At 46.2% G+C, this 18,883-nt stretch overlaps 1 protein-coding gene across 5 annotated transcripts in view; it reads right to left on the bottom strand.

Annotated features, from left to right (window-relative positions):
• Positions 1-17,070, bottom strand: part of LUC7L (LUC7 like) — a 34,718-nt gene extending 17,648 nt beyond the window's left edge. For 2 of the 5 annotated variants that reach the window (XM_039478021.2, XM_039478022.2), the window contains exons 1-5: positions 16,851-16,987; positions 14,802-14,896; positions 9,241-9,339; positions 2,357-2,467; positions 100-243 (exon numbers count right to left, since the gene is read on the bottom strand). In XM_039478021.2, the coding sequence (XP_039333955.1) occupies positions 100-243; positions 2,357-2,467; positions 9,241-9,339; positions 14,802-14,896; positions 16,851-16,911 (510 nt within the window). In that variant the 5' untranslated portion in view covers positions 16,912-16,987. The other 3 variants (XM_074381840.1, XM_039478023.2, XM_039478024.2) reach the window with 3 other exon arrangements.
• Between the last annotated feature and the right edge of the window lie 1,813 nt (positions 17,071-18,883).

The following is an 18,883-nucleotide window of genomic DNA, read 5'->3' as shown; positions in this document are numbered from 1 at the left end:
CTTTCTAAATGCAAGCAAGTATGGCTTAAATTAATTCAAATGGTAAACTCTTCCAAATTACTAAGATTTCTCTTTCCCTAAGACATTTCTCTCACCAACCTCAGCTTCTTTTTTCTTCGCACGAACTTTTTCTACTTCCATAAGTATCTTCTGCGATTCATCCACATTACCTTCAGCCCCTAGCTGTTCGGCTTTAGCAAGGAGTTTTCCTATTTCTTCATTTAACTCATGTACTTTTTCTGCCTGTGAGGAGAAAGAATCAGGTAAGGAGACATCTAAAAATGACAGTGAATGCAAAGGAAACAAGGGTTTCTCCTGCTCCACTGCCAGTCTGTTCTACTGAAAATAAATGGACCACCTAAAGATCCACACGTAGGGCCGGGCGTGGTGGCTCATGCCCATAATCCCAGCACTTTGGGAGGCCGAGGTGGACAGCTCACCTAAGGTCAGGAGTTCAAGACCAGCCTGACCAACATGGTGAAATCCTGTCAAAAAAAAAAAAAAAGATCCATAGTTAAGAATTAAGGCATCCTAGGCCGGGCGCCGTGGCTCAAGCCTGTAATCCCAGCACTTTGGGAGGCCAAGGCGGGTGGATCACGAGGTCAAGAGATCGAGACCATCCTGGTCAACATGGTGAAACTCCATCTCTACTAAAAAAATACAAAAAATTAGCTGAGCATGGTGGCGTGTGCCTATAATCCCAGCTACACAGGAGGCTGAGGCAGGAGAATTGCCTGAACCCAGGAGGCGGAGGTTGCGGTGAGCCGAGATCGTGCCATTGCACTCCAGCCTGGGTAACGAACGAGTGAAACTCTGTCTCAAAAAAAAAAAAGAATTAAGGCATCCTTATTGCCAGCATTGAGACTATAACCATAAATTAATCCCATGTGCTGTGTTCCAATTAAACCAATAGCACCTTTGTCACTTCCAACATGGTTTCAAGGATCAATGAGCCTGTCTCTTTTTATGACTTTCTTCTTCTTGGAAAGGGTAACAAAGTGTCTAGGTTTAAATGCACAACTGTATGCTATAAGCAAAATACCTAATTACTGAGATTTATCTTCTGAAACAAAATTGCACCTTTGGTCACAATAGCAATTGCAGAAATCCTAAGAAATGCTTTTACAATCTTGAAAAGAAGAAACAAGGAGAGACTTAGTTCCACTGAAGACAAAAAACAAGTGCGATGCAGCTGGTACTCTAATCATGCACAAATCTACCTCCTTTTTCATTCTGTAGTATGGATATACCACACTTTGACCATTTCCTTAGTAATTCTTTTTTTTTTTTTTTTTTTTTTTTTGAGACGGAGTTTGGCTCTTGTTACCCAGGCTGGAGTGCAATGGCGCGATCTCCGCTCACCGCAACCTCCGCCTCCTGGGTTCAGGCAATTCTCCTGCCTCAGCCTCCTGAGTAGCTAGGATTACAGGCACGCGCCACCATGCCCAGCTAATTTTTTTGTATTTTTAGTAGAGACGGGGTTTCACCATGTTGACCAGGATGGTCTCGATCTCTTGACCTCGTGATCCACCCGCCTCGGCCTCCCAAAGTGCTGGGATTACAGGCTTGAGCCACCGCGCCCGGCCTTTCCTTAGTAATTCTTTCCAGTTTTACGTGGAGATGTTAAAGTTTAAAGCAACACGTAAAGGCTGGGCACGCTGGCTCACGCCTGTAATCCCAGAAGTTTGGGAGGACAAGGTGGGAAGATCACTTAAGCCCAAGAGCTTGAGACCCGCCCAGGCAACAGGGACTCCATCTCTCTCTTTTTTTTTTTTTAAAAAAAGACAGCCATTTTTTTTTTTTTTTTCATTTGAGGCAGAGCCTCACTCTGTCATCCAGGCTGAAGTACAGTAGCTTGATCATTGCTCACTGGAGCCTCAACCACCCCAGGCTCAAGTGATCTTCCCACCTGAGCTTCCTGAAAAACTGGGGTGCACATGTGCACCACCAAGCCTAGCTAATATTTGTATTTTTTGTAGATGGGGTTTCGTGATGTTGCCCAGGCTGGTCTAGAACTCCTGTGCTTAAGTAATCTGCCCCACCTGGGTCTCCCAAACTGCTAGGATTATAGACGTGAGCCATCAAACTCAGCAAATATTACATTCAAGTTTTAAAAATATAATAATAAAACCATGTACGGAGAAGAATGCACAGAAGAAGACAGAGGCAGCAGCTCCTGAGGGATGAGAATGACACATAAATGCCTGATTACAGCCCTCTGTCCTTAACTGGAATAAGGCAGAGAATACTGAGTTACTGTCCACCCAATCAGGGCTCAGGGTGAGTTAACAGATATCGACAACACAGTATTTGCAAGAACATAATGGGTAGCAAAGTCACCGTCACCCAAGCATACCTTTGCAGAAACTTCTGCACTGATCTCCTCCTGTGTTTCTGCCAGTCGTTTCTTGGCAAGCTCAGTTCTCCGATCACATTCCGCTATAAAGGACTCCAAGTGATCCATTGCCTAGCATGGGAAAAGCAGACAGCTGGCATCAATTATGTGTAAAGCAAAAAGTCCTGGAACCCATTTGCTTGATAGTAAATACACTCCTGGTTTCGTTTCTTTAAAGCCTGTAGATAAATGGGAAGATCTGAAACTACACTATTGCTAACACATTCCTAATCGCATTAAATCAAGGGGATCTGTTAAACAGAATGAATGACTGGAAGCATGGTCTTCTCATTTGATTTGAAATTTCCAAAACTTGTAAAGGACCTCAACCCTCAATAACATTACAAAGAAGTTTTGTGGAAAATTAAAACACTGTGCAGCAATTCAGAGCGTTCTCGGAGGGACAGAAAAGGCTGAGCCTAGACTAGTGCTGAAGGCCCTCTTCCGGGGAGTCGTGAGAGATGTGTATGATGTACTCACTGGTCTTTGTGAGCCACGTAAATATTATTCCCTCATGTTCTGAGGGTAGGGTTCCCCCTTTCACCTCAAAAACAAAACAACAGAACAAACATTACTGAGAGCTATGAATACATTTCGTTATTGCCTACTGTCTAAATTAGTAGGAAAACCTGGTTGCTATTTACCCAAACAGATAAAGGAAAAGAAACTCAGATGTCTAAGTGCTAACCCTGAAAAGGGCTGGAGAGAAACAATAAGAGAACTACCATATGCTAAAGTTAATTCACCATAACTAGGCAAAGGCCAACACAATTTCAGATAAAAATACAGACAGGGCAAAGCGCAGTGGCTCACACCTGTAATACCAGCACTTCTGGAGGCTGAAGTGGGCGGATCACCTGAGGTCAGGAGTTCGAGACCAGCCAGGCCAAAGTGGTAAAACCCTGTCTCTTAATAAAAATGCAAAAATTAACCAGGCGTGGTGGCCGGTGCCTGTAATTCCAGCTACTCGGGAGGCTGAGGCAGAAGAACCACTTGAGCCTAGGAGGCAGAGGTTGCAGTGAGCCAAGACTGTGTCACTGTACTCCAGTTTGGGCAACAAAGCAAGACTCTGTAAAAGAAAAAAAAACCGTCTCTACTAAAAATACAAAAATTAGCCAGGCATGGTGGTGCGCACCTGTGTCACAGCTACTCAGCAGACTGAGGCAGAAGAATCCCTCGAACTCAGGAGGGAGAGGTTGCAGTGAGGCGAGATGGCACCACTACACTCCAGCCTGGGCGACAGAGTGATACTGAGTCTCCAAAAAAAAAAAAAAAAAAACCACAGACAGGGCCTCACCTCACTTTTCCAACTGTCAGCCACTGACCAGGTAAGAAACACTTAACATTATACTTTAAGTCAGCTTTCTAATGTCAGCATCAAGTTAAATGCAAGTAAGTTTGTTCTGCAATGAGGACAGGTTTAGACAGCACAGTCTTTTACCAAAAACAAAATTTTAGGTAGAGATGAGAAGGCAGATGACAGGAAAACACTAAGGGGTGATAATCTGTATCACCACTCCTAAAATGGGCAGGAGAGTAGGTCATCTGTAATAAACTGCTCCACAAAGATCTGGAATGGATCAAAAAGACACTAGAGGAGGTTATAATCTTGTCTAGAAATCTCAAATATTTTTTTCAAAAACATGTATATTTGGGATTAGGTCAAGACAGGGAAGAAGCTTCAAGTCTCCTGGTGCCCAGTCTTCTAGGAAGCTGGAGAAAGGACAAGCAGCATCATTCATGAAGGTTGACTCCTAGGTATCATTCCATAATTTTGGAATTCAAAAACTGCCTCTTGGCCAGGCGCAGTAGCTCATGCCTGTAATCCCAGAAATTTGGGAGGCGGAGTCAGAATAATCACTTGAACCTGGGAGGTGGAGGTTGCAGTGAGCTGAGATCACGCTACAGGATTCCAGCCTGGGGGAGACTCCATCTCAAAAAAATAACAAACTGCCTCTTGCTGGTTACCCAGATATTCTCTAGTAAACATTTCAGAAAGCAAACGATCTGGCATTTGACTGCTTATATGCACCTGTACATTGGACTTACTGGAAAGATAAAGAACTGGCTGGAGCTCATCAGGATCCAAGGACTAAGGAGCTGATAAGGGTCACTGTGCCTTCTCTTCTGTACCTACCTCAGACAACAGCCCCTAACAGACCAGTTTGAGATGCCCCAGCTTCACCCACACAGTGGCTCTCTACTGTCTGCCCAAGCGGAGCAATCACCCACTCCCATGAGAAAGACTCAGGAATTCACTTACGAGGGGTCAAACAGGAAACAGGCAGCTGACAACCCTGCCAATACCTTAACCAATCAAAGCCATTACCTGCACCTTAGGCAGAATCCAAATGGGCTATGGACTCAGATGTCTGATAACCTAACAACTAAATGGTAGGCCAGGTGCAGCACTTTGGGAGACCAACACGGATGGATGACCTGAGGTCACCAGCCTGGCCAACAGGGTGAAACCCGTCTCTACTAAAAATGTAAAAAAAAAATGGTGGGGCACGGTGGCTCACATGTGTAATTCCAGCATTTGGGAGGTCAAGGTGGGCGGATCACAAGGTCAGGAGTTTGAGACTAGCTTCGCCAAGACGGTGAAACCCTGTCTCCACTAAAAACACAAAAATTAGCCTGGCATGGTGGCAGGTGCCTGTAATCCCAGCTACTCCGGAGGCTGAGGCAGAAGAATCACTTGAACCTGGGAGGTGGAGGTTGCAGGAAGCCAACACCATGCCATTGTAGTCCAGCCTGGGCAACAGAGCAAGACTCTGTCTCAAAAAAAAATAAAATAAAAAAGAGTGGGCATGGTGGCTCATGCCTGTAATCCCAGCACTTTGGGAGGCTGAGGCAGGCAGATCATGAGGTAAGGAGTTCGAGACTAGTCTGGCCAAAATAGTGAAACCTCATCTCTACTAAAAATACAAAAAATTAGTTGGGTGTGGTGGTGGGCACCTGTAATCCCAGTTACTTGGGAGGCTGAGGCAGGAGAATCGCCTGAACCCAGGAAGCAGAGAATGCAGTGAGGCCATTGTACCATTACTCCAGCCCAAGGAACAGTGTGAGACTCTGTCTCAAAAAAAAAAAGAACGAAACCCAACCTCTGTATCTTTCAGGGTGGTGCTATAAAACATGAATCCTAAAAGCACCTAAGCATGACAGCACCAGCACAAAGGCCTAAGTGTCTTAATAATAGGGCAAAATTGGGCAATATTAGCAAGTGTCATCTCCGCTGAGGACGTTGTCTCCCCACACATGGACTGTCTGGTACCATTCCCAGCTCTCCCAGCCCAGCAGCAATGACATAGGCCAGAGATCACTGAGCCAAATAAGCCCATGCTGTCAGTCAGAACTGTCACAGCAAACAGGGGCCCTTGTGCTGCGCTCTGCGCGTGCACCACGCACCTCAAAACATCCGCAGAGGAACTTGCAGGATCTCTACTGCACAGGTCAAACTGAAGTACAGCTGCCGAACTACTCAGTGAGCAATGGAGTCAGGATGCAAGGACCCTTGTGGTCTGGCTCCAAAGACCTTGCACTTCATCCTCACAAATCTGAGGCAGCCATCGTCAGCCCACTTTAGAGAGACTAGAAGACGGTGAAATAACTTGCCCAGGGTCACACAGGGACTCTAACCCGAGACACTTGACCTAGAAAAATCTATTACACTGGACATTTGTAAGACAGAAAAACTACATAGAATCGGAACTGGTCTCATATGGTATACTAAAAACAGCTTTGAAATGAGCCCATATGTGTTGTTCTGAAAATGTGTCACAACATCACATAGCCAGACAGCATGGGGGGAAAAGGTTAATTACACTTTCGCTGAATTACAAAAATACAATTCATTATATTTTCAACATGTGAACACTAAAGAAATATACCTTTTTGAATTTTTTTCCCCTTTTTATTCCAGAGAGCATCTTGCTCTGTCACCCAGGCTAGAATGCAGTGGCACAATCATGGCTCACTTTAGCCTCTCACGCTCAAGCCATCCTTCCACCTCAGCCTCCCAAGTAGTTAGAAATATAGGAACACGTCACTACGCCCAGCTAAAATTTCTGATTCTGTAGAGACTTTGCCCAGGCTGATTGAGAACTCCTGGGTTCAAGCAATCTTCCTGTCTCCACCTCCAAAAGTACTGGGATTATGGGTGCGAGCAAACACCCGGCCATCTGTAACTTTTTCAGAGCTTAATTTGATTAACATTGCTGTTTGATAAACTTAGTTTATAGATTACCTTATAACAAATATAGCACAGATCCTTTCCTAGGCAACTTCCAGATAAAACAAATAAAGGCCTGGCTCTGTTGTGGTCAGGCTGAGGCTGAATCAGGCTGGAAGGAGCCAAAGATGGGGATATGGAGGCATCTTCTCCCAGGTGAAACAACTGAGTTCTGGGTGGATGCCTGGTAGAAATCTGCCAGGAGTCCCATCCATCAAGCTTACCGTGATGGTCCAGGCAGAAAACCAAGGCCCACAAATGTCTTTTTTTCTAAGGGGGAGGGAGGTGAGGGGGAGAGACAGTCTCACTTTGTGACCCAGGCTAGAGTGTAGTGGCACAATCTGAGCTCACTGCAGCCTCCGCCTCCTGGGTTCAGCAGTGCTCGTGCCTCAGCCACCCAAGTAGCTGGGATTACAGGCATGCACCACTACCCCCAGCTACCTTTTGTGTTTTTAGCAGAGAAGGGGTTTTGCCATGTTGGCCAGGATGGTCTCAACTCCAGGCCTCAAGTGATCCACCTGCCGTGGCCTCCCAAGGTGCTGGATTACATGAGCCACTGCCCCCAGCCTATAAATGTCTTTTTTTTTTTTAACCTCTGATTGGCAGAACCAAAAGTTTGGTAACTTACTGTTAGCACAGACATTAAAGAAAAATGGGCCAGGCGCAGTGGTGCATGCCTGTAATCCCAGCACTTTGGGAGGCCAAGGCGGGCAGATCACGAGGTCATGAGATCAAGACCATTCTGCCAGCATGGTAAAACCCTGCCTCTACTAAAAATACAAAAATTAGCTGGGCATGGTGGCTCACGTCTGTAATCCTGGCTACTTGGGAGGCTGAAGCAGGAGAACTACTTGAACCGGTGTGGTTAACAAGGTCAGGAGATCAAGACCATCCTGGCCAACGTGGTAAAACCCTGTCTCTACTAAAAACACAAAAATTAGCTGGGCACGGTAGTACGTGCCTGTAGTCCCAGCTACTCCAGAGGCTGAGACAAGAGAATCACTCGAACCCAGGAAGTGGAGGCTGCAGTGAGCCAAGATCACGCCACTGCACTCCAACCTGGTGACAGAGAGAGACTCCATCTCCCAAAAAAAAAAATCACGTATTCTTGATGGGGGCAGGAGTGAGCACTAATTTTAAAGTGTAAAAAAATACCATATATTACAATGGTCTACGGCCCAGAAAAAAAATCACAGTACATAAACAAACATGCAAGTTGTTCCTTTAGGAATGCAGTGGGCCTCTGGTAAAAAAATAAAATAAATAAAATTATACATATACATATATATATACATATATACACATATGCAGGTTGTCTGTGATATCAAGATTTCACAGGGTGAAAGGTGAAATGGGACAATTAGAAGAAAAAGTTTAAAAAGGTTCCTCTGGGAGCAACAATGAAAAAAAGCTGAAAATGCTACTCTAAATGGATTTACTGGCCAGGCACAGTGGCTGACACCTGAAATCCCAACACTTTTGAGAGTCTGAGGTGGCAAGACCACTTGAGGCCAGGAGTTTGAGACCAGCCTGGGCAACACAGTAAGACCCTGTCACTACAAAAAACAATAAAAACAAAAAAACAGCTGGGTATGGTGGCACACACCTGTATCCCCAACTATTCAGGAGCCTGAGGTAGAGGTGTCACTGAGCCCAAGAGGTCAAGGTTACAACAAGCCATGATCACGTCAATTCCCTCCAGCCTGTGAGACAGAACAAGACCCTGTCTCAAAATTTAAATAAACAATTAGCCACAAATGGTCATGTGCATCTGTAGTTGTAGCTATTCAGGAGGCTAAGGAAGGAGGATCACCTGAGCCCAGGAATTCAATTACAGTCAGCTATATAATCTTTGGGCAACAGAGTGAAATCCTATCTCAAAAAAAAAAAAAAAAAAAAAAAAGGATTTACTAATGTAGATAAAACATCACAACTACTGAATACTAAGAAATGCAAATTAAGACCATAATGAAATGCCATTTTACAACCACTAAACTGCAAAACTTAAATAGTCTGATAATACAAAGCATTGGTTAAAGTGTACACACTGCTATGCGGTGAAAATTTACAGAGACTTTACAATTCCTCTCCTAGGAATATACCCAAGATAAATCTTTATACACATGCCAAAAATATTCAAAAATATTCATATTGTCTGCAACAGCAAAACTAGATTCAATCTAAACGTCTATGAATAAAGAAAGCATGGTTTGAAAATTATTCAAGCAGCAATGAAAACAAACATGTAACAACCTGGGTAAACAGAAACATAATACTGAAAGGAAAAAATCTAATTTTAAACACTCCACTATGAAACCACTTTTATAAAGCTCAAAACTAAGCAAGAACAAACACTGTTCAAGGACTCATAAAAATGTAACAAACACTTAAAAGCAACAAAATGAGACGATACATATTAACATTTATGACGGTGTTGCACAGTAGATACACAGATGTAGACAGTACTGGCTGTTCTAGCTCTCAGCATGAGTGGCAGGATAACAAGTATCAACTTTATTATTTTGCTTCATAACTTACGTATGTTACATTATTCTTGTTAGTTCAATATTGAGTTCTTCGCAGTACGAATAAATCAACACTAAATAAAACTTACATCCAATTCAAAAAACAGGTCTCTTTCTTTACTTGCAATCTCATAATCTGCTCGGAGGGCCAAGTCGTGGATTTTCGTACATTCTCCTAAATCCATGCGCTGTAGAAAGGAAACAAAAAGTACATGAGTGCCTACCTACAGTAGAAAGCACGTAACAGGACTTGGTTTGAATACTGAAACTATAAGAAAATTAAGAAAGGGGATATGGCTGAGAAGCCTCATTTCACTTTTACCATCGTGACTACATGATACTTGACTACATGATACTTGAAACTAATGCATTTAATTGCGTAAGGTTTCTATTTCTTTTAGACCCAAAGATAACTGGACTGTAATCAAGGCAACTAAATTAACTGGCTTTGGCCAATTTTGTTTTTTGTTTTGTTGTTGTTGTTTTTTTTTGTTTTTTTTTTGAGATGGAGTTTCGCTCTTGTTACCCAGGCTGGAGTGCAATGGCGCGATCTCGGCTCACCGCAACCTCCGCCTCCCGGGTTCAGGCAATTCTCCTGCCTCAGCCTCCTGAGTAGCTGGGATTACAGGCACGCGCCACCACGCCCAGCTAATTTTTTGTATTTTTAGTAGAGACGGGGTTTCACCATGTTGACCAGGATGGTCTCGATCTCTCGACCTCGTGATCCACCCGCCTCGGCCTCCCAAAGTGCTGGGATTACAAGCTTGAGCCACCGCGCCCGGCCGTTTTTTTTTTTTTTTTTTGAAATGGAGTCTCACTCTGTCACCTAGGTTGGAGTTCAGTGGCATGACCTCAGCTCACTGCAACCTCTGCCTCCCAGGTTCAACCAATTCTCCTGCCTCATACTCACAAGTAGCTGGGAGGATTACAAGCTCCAGGCACTATGCCCAGCTAATTTTTTTTAATTTTATTTTTAGTACAGATGGGGTTTCATAACATAGGCCAGGCTGGTCTCAAACTTCTGACCTAAAGTAATCCACCCACCTTAGCCTCCCAAAATACTGGCATTACAGGCGTAAGCCGCCACACCGGGCCCAGTTTTATTTTTGCATCAGTCCAAGGATTCAGTAAATGGTAGCATATGGGACGGTGAGGATAGGAAAGAGACAGGGCTGGGCACAGTGGCTCACACCTGTAATCCCAGCACTTTGGGAGGCTGAGGCAGGAGAATTACGTGAGGTCAGGAGTTCAAGACCAGCCTGGCCAACATGATAAAACCAAGTCTCCACTAAAAATTTAAGGATTAGCCAGGTGTGGTGGTGGGCACCTGTAATCCCAGCTACTCAGGAAGCTGAGGCACAAGAATCACTTGACCTTGCAAGGTGGAGGTTGCAGTGAGTCGAGATTGCACCACTGTACTCGAGCCTGGCGATAAGAGCCAGACTCTGCCTCAAAAAAAAAAAAAAAAAAAAAAAAAGGGAAAGGGCCAGAAAACAGTCTCACTGCAACAAGTCTGTAGGCATCCTGTCTTGCAATCTTGACTACTCGAGATGTTTGATGCCTAAGATGCAGAGACAGAGGAAAAGGAAAAAGCAGACAGAAGTTAGGTTTTGGCAATTATATCACAAACTAACACTTGGCTTTGTGGAGCCGATTGTCTATCAAAGGGAAGAAAGCAGAACAGCCTGATTCATAGCCAAATGAATCCTCTACACATTCTCCTAACCTGGGAAATAACCCTGAACTTACATAAAAGTAGGGACAGATATTTGTCCCACTCAGTTCCCCTGTTTGACAAACAAAATGTTCCTTTACTAAAACAAAATGACCTATGTTGTAAGATTAGCGTGATGTGCCATTATGTGTACTACATGCAGTACAATTAGACAACAATGTATGATTTTAATCTAAATCCTAAGTACAGGACTCTATGCAGACACCTTCTGCTTCTGGCCAAATCTACACAGCAATAGGAAAGTTTGTGGGCTGAGGATCATGGTGTCAAGTTATAAAGTGCATGTTAACCAAACCCAACATCCCAATTAGGAGACGCCCCCAATAGGAAAAATGAACATGTCTACACAACCAGGAAGGAAAGAAAAAAAAAAAATGATATGGGACCAGTTGAGGCAGCACATGTCTGCAATCTGAACACTTAGGGAGGGCAAGGTGGGGAGATCACTTGAACCCAGGAGTTTGATGTCAGCCTGGGCAACACAGTGAGACCGTCTCTATGAAAAAATTAGAAATTTGGCCGAGCAACCAGGGGCAGTGATTCACACCTGTAATCCCAACACTTTGGGAGGCCGAGATAGGCATATGACTTGAGGTCAGGAGTTCAAGATCAGCCTGGCCAACATGGTGAAACCCCGTCTCTACTAAAATACTAAAAATAGCTAGGCATGATGGCAAGTGCCTGTAATCCCAGCCACTGAGGAGTCTGAGACAGGAGAATCACTTGAACCCGGGAGACAGTGGTTGCTGTGAGCCGAGATCACACCACTGCACTCCAGCCTGGGTAGCTGAGTGAGCCTCTGTCTCAAAAAAAAAAAAAAAAAAAAAAAAAAAAAAAAATTGCCAAGCAAAGTGGCTCACAGGCATCAACCCAGCACTTTGGGAGACCAAGGAGGGCAGATCAGGAGGTCAGGAGTTCGAGACCACCCTGTCCAATGTGTAGAAACCCCATTAGCCGGGCAAAATTAGCCGGGCATGCTAACATATGCCTATAATCCCAGCTACTGGGGAGGCTGAGGCAGGAGCCTCAGGGGAGGCAGAGGTTGTGGTGACCCGAGATCATGACACTGCACTCCACAAGCAAAAAGAGTAAAACTGTCTCCCAAAGAAAAAAAGGTCGGGGGGGGCGGGCATGGTGGCTCATTCCTGTAACCCCAGTACTTTGGGAGCCAAGGGAGGCAGATCACAAGGTCAGGGGTTTGAGAGCAGCCTGGGCAACATGGTTAAACCCTGTTGGTACTAAAAATACAAAAATTAGCTGGGCGTGGTGGCAGGCACCAGTACCACCTACTTGGGAGGCTGAGACAGGAAAATCGGTTGAACCCAGGAAGCAGAGTTTGCAATGAGCTGAGATCATGCCACTGCACTCCAGCCTGGGCAACAGCACGAAAATCTGTCACAAAAAATAAAATAAAAACAACAACGAAGAATTTGGGGAAGAAAATGTACCTTCCTAGATCAAAAGTCTTCCCCACACTCTACTTGAGGTCAAAAATAAAACCCATGCAGAATCTTCAAAGAACTACAGGCTGACCTAAAACATATTTTTTGCTACAACCAATTAGAATACTTGTCCTAGGCCAGGTGCAGTGGCTCACACCTGTAATTCCAGCACTTAGGGAGGCCAAGGCAGGAGGATCACGAGTCAGGAGTTTGAGATCAGTCTGACCAACATAGTAAAACCCTGTCTCTATTAAAAATACAAAAATGAGGCTGGGCGCGGTGGCTCAAGCCTGTAATCCCAGCACTTTGGGAGGCCGAGGCGGGTGGATCACGAGGTTGAGAGATCGAGACCATCCTGGTCAACACGGTGAAACCCCGTCTCTACTAAAAATAGAAAAAATTAGCTGGGCATGGTGGCTCGTGCCTGTAATCCCAGCTACTCAAGAAGCTGAGGCAGGAGAATTGCCTGAACCCAGGAGGCGGAGGTTGCGGTGAGCCGAGATCGCGCCATTGCACTCCAGCCTGGGTAACAAGAGCGAAACTCCGTCTCAAAAAAAAAAAACAAAAAAACAAAAAAACAAAAATGGTGGTGTACACCTGTAGTCCTAAGTGCTTGGGAGGCTGAGGCAGAAGAATTGCTTGAACCCAGGAGGTGGACGTTGCAGGCCAAGATCGAGCCACTGCACTCTAGCCTGGGCAAGAGAGCGAGACTCCATCTCAAAACAAAACAAAACAAAACAAAAAAAAAGAATACTTGCTACTTGCCCTATTTAGCTGTGAATATCTCACTATAAACGACTTTACAAAAAAAAAATCTAGGCCGGGCGCGGTGGCTCAAGCCTGTAATCCCAGCACTTTGGGAGGCCGAGGTGGGTGGATCACAAGGTCGAGAGATCGAGACCATCCTGGTCAACAAGGTGAAACCCCGTCTCTACTAAAAATACAAAAAGTTAGCTGGGCATGGTGGTGCATGCCTGTAATCCCAGCTACTTAGGAGGCTGAGGCAGAAGAATTGCCTGAGCCCAGGAGGCGGAGGTTGCGGTGAGCCGAGATCGCGCCATTGCACTCCAGCCTGGGTAACGAGAGCGAAACTCCGTCTCAAAAAAAAAAAAAAAAAAAAAAAAAATCTAGTAACTTTGCAGACAGAATTTTACAAGAGTGAAATTTGTTCTATAATATACAATCTTACCAAATGAACAGAATCTATTTTTTTTTTTTTTTTTTTTTTTTTTGAGACGGAGTTTCGCCCTTGTTACCCAGGCTGGAGTGCAATGGCGCGATCTCGGCTCACCGCAACCTCCGCCTCCTGGGCTCAGGCAATTCTCCTGCCTCAGCCTCCTGAGTAGCTGGGATTACAGGCATGTGCCACCATGCCCAGCTAATTTTTTGCACTTTCAGTAGAGACGGGGTTTCACCATGTTGACCAGGATGGTCTCGATCTCTCGACCTCGTGATCCACCCGCCTCGGCCTCCCAAAGTGCTGGGATTACAGGCTTGAACCACCGCGCCCGGCAGAATCTATCATTTTAAGGGCATCAGGGATTTCTGCCAGTTAAAGAGTGGAGGATTGAGCCAGGAGGATGGTTCATGCCTGTAGTCCCAGCTCCTCAAGAAGCTGAGGTAAGAGGATCATTGGAGCCCAGGAGTTCAAGGCTGCAGTGAGCTGTGACTGCACCATTACACTTCAGCCTGGGCAACACAGTGAGACTCCATTGCATGTATGCATGCATGCATACATATATACGAGTAGAGGATTACCTGCTGTAAGTCAGCCACTTAGACAAAAACAAACTTATGTTAAAACAAAATTCAACTTAACCTTCAGTGCCGCCGGGCGCGGTGGCTCAAGCCTGTAATCCCAGCACTTTGGGAGGCCGAGGCAGGTGGATCACGAGGTCAAGAGATCAAGACCATCCTGGTCAACATGGAGAAACCCCGTCTCTACTAAAAATACAAAAAATTAACTGGGCACAGTGGCGCGTGCCTGTAATACCAGCTACTCAGGAGGCTGAGGCAGGAGAATTGGCCTGAACCCGGGAGGCGGAGGTTGCAGTGAGCCGAGATGGCGCCATTGCACTCCAGCCTGGGTAACAAGAGCGAAACTCCATCTCAAAAAAAAAAGAAAAAACCTTCCCAGCACTTTGGGAGGCCGAGGCGGGTGGATCACGAGGTCGAGAGTTCGAGACCATCCTGGTCGACATGGTGAAACCCCGTCTCTACTAAAAATACAAAAAATCAGCTGGGCATGGTGGCGTGTGCCTGTAATCCCAGCTACTCAGGAGGCTGAGGCAGGAGAATTGCCTGAACCCGGGAGGCGGAGGTTGCGGTGAGCCGAGATCGCGCCATTGCACTCCAGCCTGCAGCCTGGGTAACGAGAGCGAAACTCCGCCTCAAAAAAAAAAAGAAAAAACCTTCAATGCCTACACAGCACTTATGACAGAGTCTTCTATGAGGTCCTCCAAAATGCACCTACCGTCCCAGCCAGGATGTCATGGGGGCAGCAGTCCAGAAGGTGACTCTTGCAGACACGGTCATCTGTAAACTTGACCCTCTGTCTGGTTTCATCTCCTGAAATTCATTTGTGGTTTTAAATAAGACAATATTATCACATCAACCACAAAACGAACCAATATAACAATTCACCTGAATAATTTGCAGACTATCATTTCTGTGTTCTCCCCATCAAATACAATGAAAAGCTGCTCTAAAGATATTTACAACTGGAGTGGAATGCACATTTTTTTTTAGGCTAGTTACATCATGAAGAATCGCACTTAACGAGATCTGACTCCATCACTGTACCAAAGAAGTCAAGGAGTCAGACGTAAAGGGCTGAGCACCAAAAGGCCATTGGCTCCACATATACATGTGGCAATGAGATTCCACAACCCAAGCTAATCAGAGGTCCATGAACCACCAAGGGTGACTTTTAGAGCTGGTAATTTCCACCAACAAAAGCTACTTATTAATCTTTTTGTTATGAACAAATGCAGAGGCAGTGTTTTGCCCAAAATTGAATGAAGAATAAAGCTTTCAAACGCTATTGAAGACGCTTAAATAATCTAAATCTATTCTTCCTATGTCCCTTTTGTCCCCACCCTTAAAAAAGAGAGTTGCTACCTGGGAGTCACTTTTAACAAGACAATACCAAAAAAAGCAAAAGGGAACTAGGTTAGTCAATACACACTGTGAGCTCCAACACATACTGTACCCATCTGCATTCTTCAAGACCTCAGCTGCAGAATTTTATGCCCGCTGTTGAAAAGTGTTAAAGGAAAAGTTTTCTTGCCCACACCTGCAGTAAGGAAGTCGGGGGAATGATACATAAAAGTAAAGGCAAAGTGGTATGTGACAAATTTTAAAAGCCAGTCTGTGTGTACAACACAGAGCTGTGCAACACTAGAGGAATATCTTTTAGGATTTGCAAGCATCCAGGATTAATGTAGTGTCTTTTTATTGAAAATGTTTTCTTTCTAAACTACACTTTTAAAGTTACTCGTGAAAAAAAGCAAACACTTTTTTGTTATAACAGCTTAGAAATTGGTTGTGACTCACGGCTCGATGAACATGAGGCTTTCTGCAACTCCCTTGCAGATTGATGTAGGCAGGCAAAGATACACTGAACCTTTATAAATAAAATAGAGGGGCCACAATTGTTCAGTTTGTATGAAATAAAAATATGGGAAGCAATTCAAAAGCAACTCAATATACAAAGAAAGCTAAAAAGCACTTATTCACCTATGAAATAAAGTGCAAATAATCTGCACAGCCCTGAGAATGTGCCAGTGTGAACTTACAACTTCATTACTTCAGTAGAAAAGAAAACACAAACCGCAGCAGGTATTTTAGCTTTGCAAAGATGCAATCGCTTTCTCCTGTGACAACCACCATGATCTTGAGCTCCTCCCTACACAGTACAACCTACCTAACGACTGCCAAGAGCTGGCTACACCGAGGCTCTCCTGTGTGCTGGGGGGGAGGGGGGAGCTGGAAAAGTACTCGGCAGAACCCACGTTAGAGAAGCTCAGTTTACGGCTCCCCTTGCAATGGTACAGAACCAGAACGGGCCAGGGTTTCGAGCCCCATCCGGCTCCCTCGGGTGTAGCTTCTTCCCAAGGAGCCTCGGAGGAGTTCTGCCACCCGACTGCCAGCGACCTGGAGCCCACGCTGATTCCAGCCCTCCGCCGACTCCACCGTCCGCGGAGGGGCACAGAGCCGCGGCACCCGCCGGGGAAGCAGTCGCCGGACTGTAAATAGGAAGGAGGCTGAAGCCCCATCCATGGCGCAGACTCCGAGAGAGGAGCCCGACCCGGACCCACAGCCGGCTCAGAAATAACCCGGCTGCGGCCGCCTCAGAGGCGAGCCAGCTTAGACAAAGGCCCGGCGCCTGCGGTCGGCGCGCGGGGGAGGAGGAGCGGTGCCCGGCGCAGGCGCAGACGATCGCGGCCCCCGCCTCCGGCCGCCCGGCGGCCTCGCCTCACTCCCACCCCAGCCCATCGCCTGGTCGGCCGCTCTGACTCACCGTCCCGAGCCGTGCCCATGAGCTGGTCCAGCAGGGCCCGCATCTGCGCCTGGGCGGACATGGTAGCGGGCAGGGGCGATGGGGGCGGCCGCGACGGCTTGTTTCAGGGCGGCGGGGGCGGCGGCAACGGCGGCAGCGGCAGCAGCAGCGGCAGCGGCGGCGACGAAAGATGGTCGCGTCGGCCTCGAGCCCACTCGGCTCTTTCCCGCCGCGGGGGACGCCGGGAGGAAGTACGTCGGCTCCGGCGCACGGCCAGCTGGGAAATGTAGTTTCCGGGGTGAGTGCTTGGGGAGGTTGAGGCTCCGAGTAGTCTGCTCAAGCTGTCCAACGGCGGAACCGAAATCCCAAACCTGACTTTTACTCTAGAGCCCAGGATCTCAAACGATTCTCTACGGAGGCAAAACTGCATAAAATGAAATGGAGTCAATCAAAAACAAGATAAATCCGTGCTTTTTCGAAACTAGCCATGAAACCATGAGCACATATAGCTCCCCGACACTTGGTTTTTTAAATCTGTGAAAGGAGGATTCTAAGAGTGCCCCTCATATGTTTTTTGTGAAAGTTAAATAAAGCATGGAATTTTATTAATAATTTTTAATTTTTTTTTTTTTTTTTTTTTTTTTTTTGCAAGGGTTTTGCTCTGTTGCCCAGGCTGTAGTGCAGTGGCGCGACCACCATTCACTGCAGCCTCGACCTCCCCGGCTCCTTATCCTCCCGTTTTAGCCCCCTAAAGTGTCTGGATTATAGGTGTGAGCCACTGCCTGGCCATCAGTCATGGCATTAATATTAGGTTCTATGATTACAACCTCGAGGTCGTTCCCCTGCGAGCTCCTGGTCTACCATCCCAGGGGCTAATAAAAGGCATATGCAAGCAATTACTTTATGTGGTAATAGAATTATAGCATGCACTTATATGTGCATTGTCTGGCATATACTTTCTGTATATTAAACCTTTATTACAAGCCGGGCTTCGTGGCTCATGCCTGTAATCCCAGCACTTTGGGAGGCTGAGGCAGGCGGACCACCTGAGGTCAAGTGTTCGAGAGCAGCCTGTTAGTCCCAGTTACTGGGGAGGCCAAGGCAGAAGAATCACTTGAACCCGGGAGGTGGAGGTTGCAGTGAGCCGAGATCACACCATTGCACTCCAGTATGGGCCACAAGAACCAAACTCCCTCTAAAAAGAAAAAGACAAGTTTTGTTTTCTTTTGTTTGAGACAGGGTCTTGCTCTGTCACACAGGTTGGAGTGCAGTGGCACAATCTCAGCTCAGTGCAGCTTCTGCCTCCCAGGTTCAATTGATTCTCCCACCTCAACCTCCCAAGTAGTTGGGACTATGGGTGCCTGCCACCATGCCTGGCTAATTTTTGTTGGCCAGGCTGCTCTCAAACTGATAGGCTTAATTCAGGGGTCCCCAGACTTTTTACACAGGAGGCCAGTTCACTGTCCCTCAGACCGTTGGAAGGTCGCCACATACTGTGCTCCTCTCACTGACGACCAATGAAAGAGGTGCCCCTTCGTGAAGTGCGGCGGGGGGGCTGAATAAATGGCCTCAGGGGGCCGCATGTGGCCCGCAGGCCGTAGTTTGGGGATGCCTGGCTTAAGTGATCCAACCCCTTCAGCCTCCCGAAATGCTGGGATTACAGGCTTGAGCCACCGCACCTGGCCTGTAACACAAGTTTTTTTCTTTTTGACTTTTTTTTTTTTTTTTTTTTTGAGACGGAGTTTTCGCTCTTGTTACCCAGGCTGGAGTGCAATGGCGCGATCTCGGCTCACCGCAACCTCCGCCGCCTGGGTTCAGGCAATTCTCCTGCCTCAGCCTCCCGAGTAGCTGGGATTACAGGCACGTGCCACCATGCCCAGCTAATTTTTTTTGTATTTTTTAGTAGAGACGGGGTTTCACCATGTTGACCAGGATGGTCTCGATCTCTTGACCTCGTGATCCACCCGCCTCGGCCTCCCAAAGTGCTGGGATTACAGGCTTGAGCCACCGTGCCCGGCTGACTTTTTTTTTTTTTTGAGATGGAGGTTTGCCCT

This window comes from Saimiri boliviensis, chromosome 12, assembly GCF_048565385.1.
Source record: "Saimiri boliviensis isolate mSaiBol1 chromosome 12, mSaiBol1.pri, whole genome shotgun sequence".
Lineage (NCBI taxonomy): Eukaryota > Metazoa > Chordata > Mammalia > Primates > Cebidae > Saimiri > Saimiri boliviensis.
The sequence above is the reverse complement of the archived record's forward strand: the minus strand, read 5'-3'. Positions and strand labels throughout refer to the sequence as shown.